This window comes from Aplysia californica, unplaced genomic scaffold (genome assembly GCF_000002075.1).
Source record: "Aplysia californica isolate F4 #8 unplaced genomic scaffold, AplCal3.0 scaffold00094, whole genome shotgun sequence".
Classification (NCBI taxonomy): Eukaryota; Metazoa; Mollusca; class Gastropoda; order Aplysiida; family Aplysiidae; genus Aplysia; species Aplysia californica.
In genome coordinates this window covers 906,867-909,474 of record NW_004797364.1, presented here as the reverse complement: position 1 = coordinate 909,474, position 2,608 = coordinate 906,867, and the positions used below count along the sequence as shown (strand labels likewise).

The window sequence follows — 2,608 nt, the reverse complement described above, 5'->3', positions numbered from 1 at the left end:
GAGGAGGAGTAGAAGGAGAAGGAGATTTAAGACTTGTTTTAACTTAGATCTTTAGACCCCACACCCAAATAGACACTCACACCAATACATACTCACCCAAGTTCACGACATACACGCGCGCACGGGTGCACACACACACACACACACACACACACACACACACACACACACACACACACACATACACATACACACACACATACACTTACGCACGGCCAAGCTCCTAACCCCCCACTGACACCACCCCCGTCATTGTCAATAGCCCTCCCCCCCCCAAAAAAAAAAAGACGAAGAAAAGTAACCATTGACATCAACTCTTTTCCCCAGGACTGTCTCTCTATACTCCCACAAGAAACCTTAGAACAGCTCCGGTTCTCCTGTGTTATGGATGGCTGTTTGACCGAAGACGACTTGAGTGCCCAAATGTGCGAGTTTGCCAAGGTCATCTTTGACAAATGTGCTTTGTCAGAAAACGTGAAGATTGATGGATGGAGGCAGGATGTCGATGCCTGTGAAGGTACGTTTATTGATCAGTGGGATAAAGAGAAGGTGCCACGGCAAAAAAGGGGGAAGGGAGAGAAAAAAGGAGAGGTGGGGTGGGTGTGAATAAGAAGATGAATGCAGGCTGTAATGATAATAATAATAATAATAATAATAATAATAATAATAATAATAATAATAATAATAATAATAAATAGCATTTGTATAGCGCATGTCCCCACTCGAAAGCAAGCTCTATGCGCTTTACACTATATTATTACTACCCCAGCAGACCATAGAACACTCAGAAACATTCTCATCTTCCCTGGAAGCATACAGTGCAAGCAGCCGGTTAAGCGCTCAAACACTAACAAACTGACAAGATCTTTCACTGTCTATAGCTGGGTACCCATTCCCACCTGGGTGAAGTGTGGAAATTCGTGTAAAGTGTCTTTCCCAAGGACGTAACACCGGGCCCGCGGTTTGAAACCCCGAACCCGCAACCTCACGATAACGAGTCCGTTAGCTTAACCACTAGGCCACTGACGCCACAACTTGATGACAATGACGATGACTAGATAAGAAAGAGAGTGAGGGTGAGGGGGAAGGTGAAAGTCATTTTATAAGATAAAGAGGACGAGAGAGAGAGAGAGAGAGAGAGAGAGAGAGAGAGAGAGAGAGAGAGAGAGAGAGAGAGAGAGAGAGAGAGGGGGGGGGGGAGAGAGAGAGAGATGATTCTGTGTATGTAAAAGAAAGTGATGATTGGTGGAACAAGATTGCGTGCATTGATTAGAATGTGCTGATTGGTTGAAGGGGATTGCAGCCGAGTGCAAACGAAAATAAGACCTTGTGGTTTAATTCATTAAAAAGGAAAAATGCTGACAAGGCAGGATGTCTTAGCTAAGAGCCTGTTTTACAAGTTAATATTGGCTGGGAACCAGATAACTGTTACCGGCGTCTATGGCGTGAATTATAGGCATTTTGCTGTCGCACAAAAGGGGGGGGGAGGGAGTCTCTCTCTTTCTTCCCACCCTTCTTCCTTGCCTCGTCTTCCTTTTGTATCCTTGCTCCTTCTCTCCTCCTGTGCTCTTCCTCTCTCTCTGGCTCTCTCAAATCGAAATATCTCGTGTGGAAAAAAAAAAAAAAATTTTTTAAAAATCTAAATATAAAAACCCCCCTTTTTTTAAAACCCCCCCCCCCCCCCCCCACACAGAACCGGTATGTGAAAACAACATGGTGTACAAGACGTGCGGGCCCGTGAACCCAGCGACCTGCCTGAACTCGAACGTGGCCGTGAACGACACACTGGTGGGAGACGTGTGCGCAGAGGGCTGCTTCTGTCCCGGGGGCATGCTCATGGAGGACGACAAGTGCTTGGAGCAGGAGCAGTGTGGATGCTTCTACGAGAACGAGTACCTTGCTGTGAGTTTGAGACACCTAGCAGTTTGTCTAGCAGTTCGCCCGGCCTGTCGCCGTCGTTACTTCGTCTTGGATTGTTTTGCTTTGTAGTTTTGTCTTTTTCGTCCGTTTCATCTTGCTGCTTTTGTTGTTGTTGCTGCTGCTGTTGTTGTTGTTGTTGTTGTTGTTGTTGTTGTTTTTGGTTTTGGTTTTGTTGTTGTTATTGGTGGTGGTCGTAATATTGTTGTTGCTGTTGTTGTTGTTGTTGTTGTTGTTGTTGTTGTTGTTGTTGCTGGTGTTGTTGTTGTTGTTGTTGTTGTTGTTGTTGTTCTTCTTCTTCTTCTTCTTCTTCTTCTTCTTTTTCTTCTTCTTCTTCTTCTTCTTCTTCTTCTTCTTCTTCTTCTTCTTCTTCTTTTTTCTTCTTCTCCTTTGCTTTCCCAGTTGCTGGACGTTGCTTTTCGGACTTTTCTGTACTAAAACACCAGGTCTTTTGCCATTTTGCCTGCCTGTGTTATTTTGATTCCAAGCCAAGTTTATAATCTGTTCTGTTCCTTTCTCCTGTCACACCTTGTTCTTTCTCCATGATTGTTTTAAGTTGTAACATGTACTGAGCATCGTATCGAATCGTACACTATAGTATAGTATAGTATAGCATAGCATAGCGTAACGTAGCGTGCTACGCTAGCGTAGCTTAGATAGATAGATAGATAGATAGATAGATAGATAGATA

The 2,608-nt window shown here is 44.2% G+C and overlaps 1 protein-coding gene across 1 annotated transcript in view; it reads left to right on the top strand.

Annotated features, from left to right (window-relative positions):
- Positions 1–2,608, top strand: part of LOC101848577 — a gene marked incomplete in the record, with an annotated part of 144,583 nt that overhangs the window by 124,599 nt on the left and 17,376 nt on the right. The window contains 2 exon segments of the mRNA XM_013080654.2: positions 328–517; positions 1,694–1,902. Coding sequence (XP_012936108.1) covers positions 328–517; positions 1,694–1,902 — 399 coding nt within the window.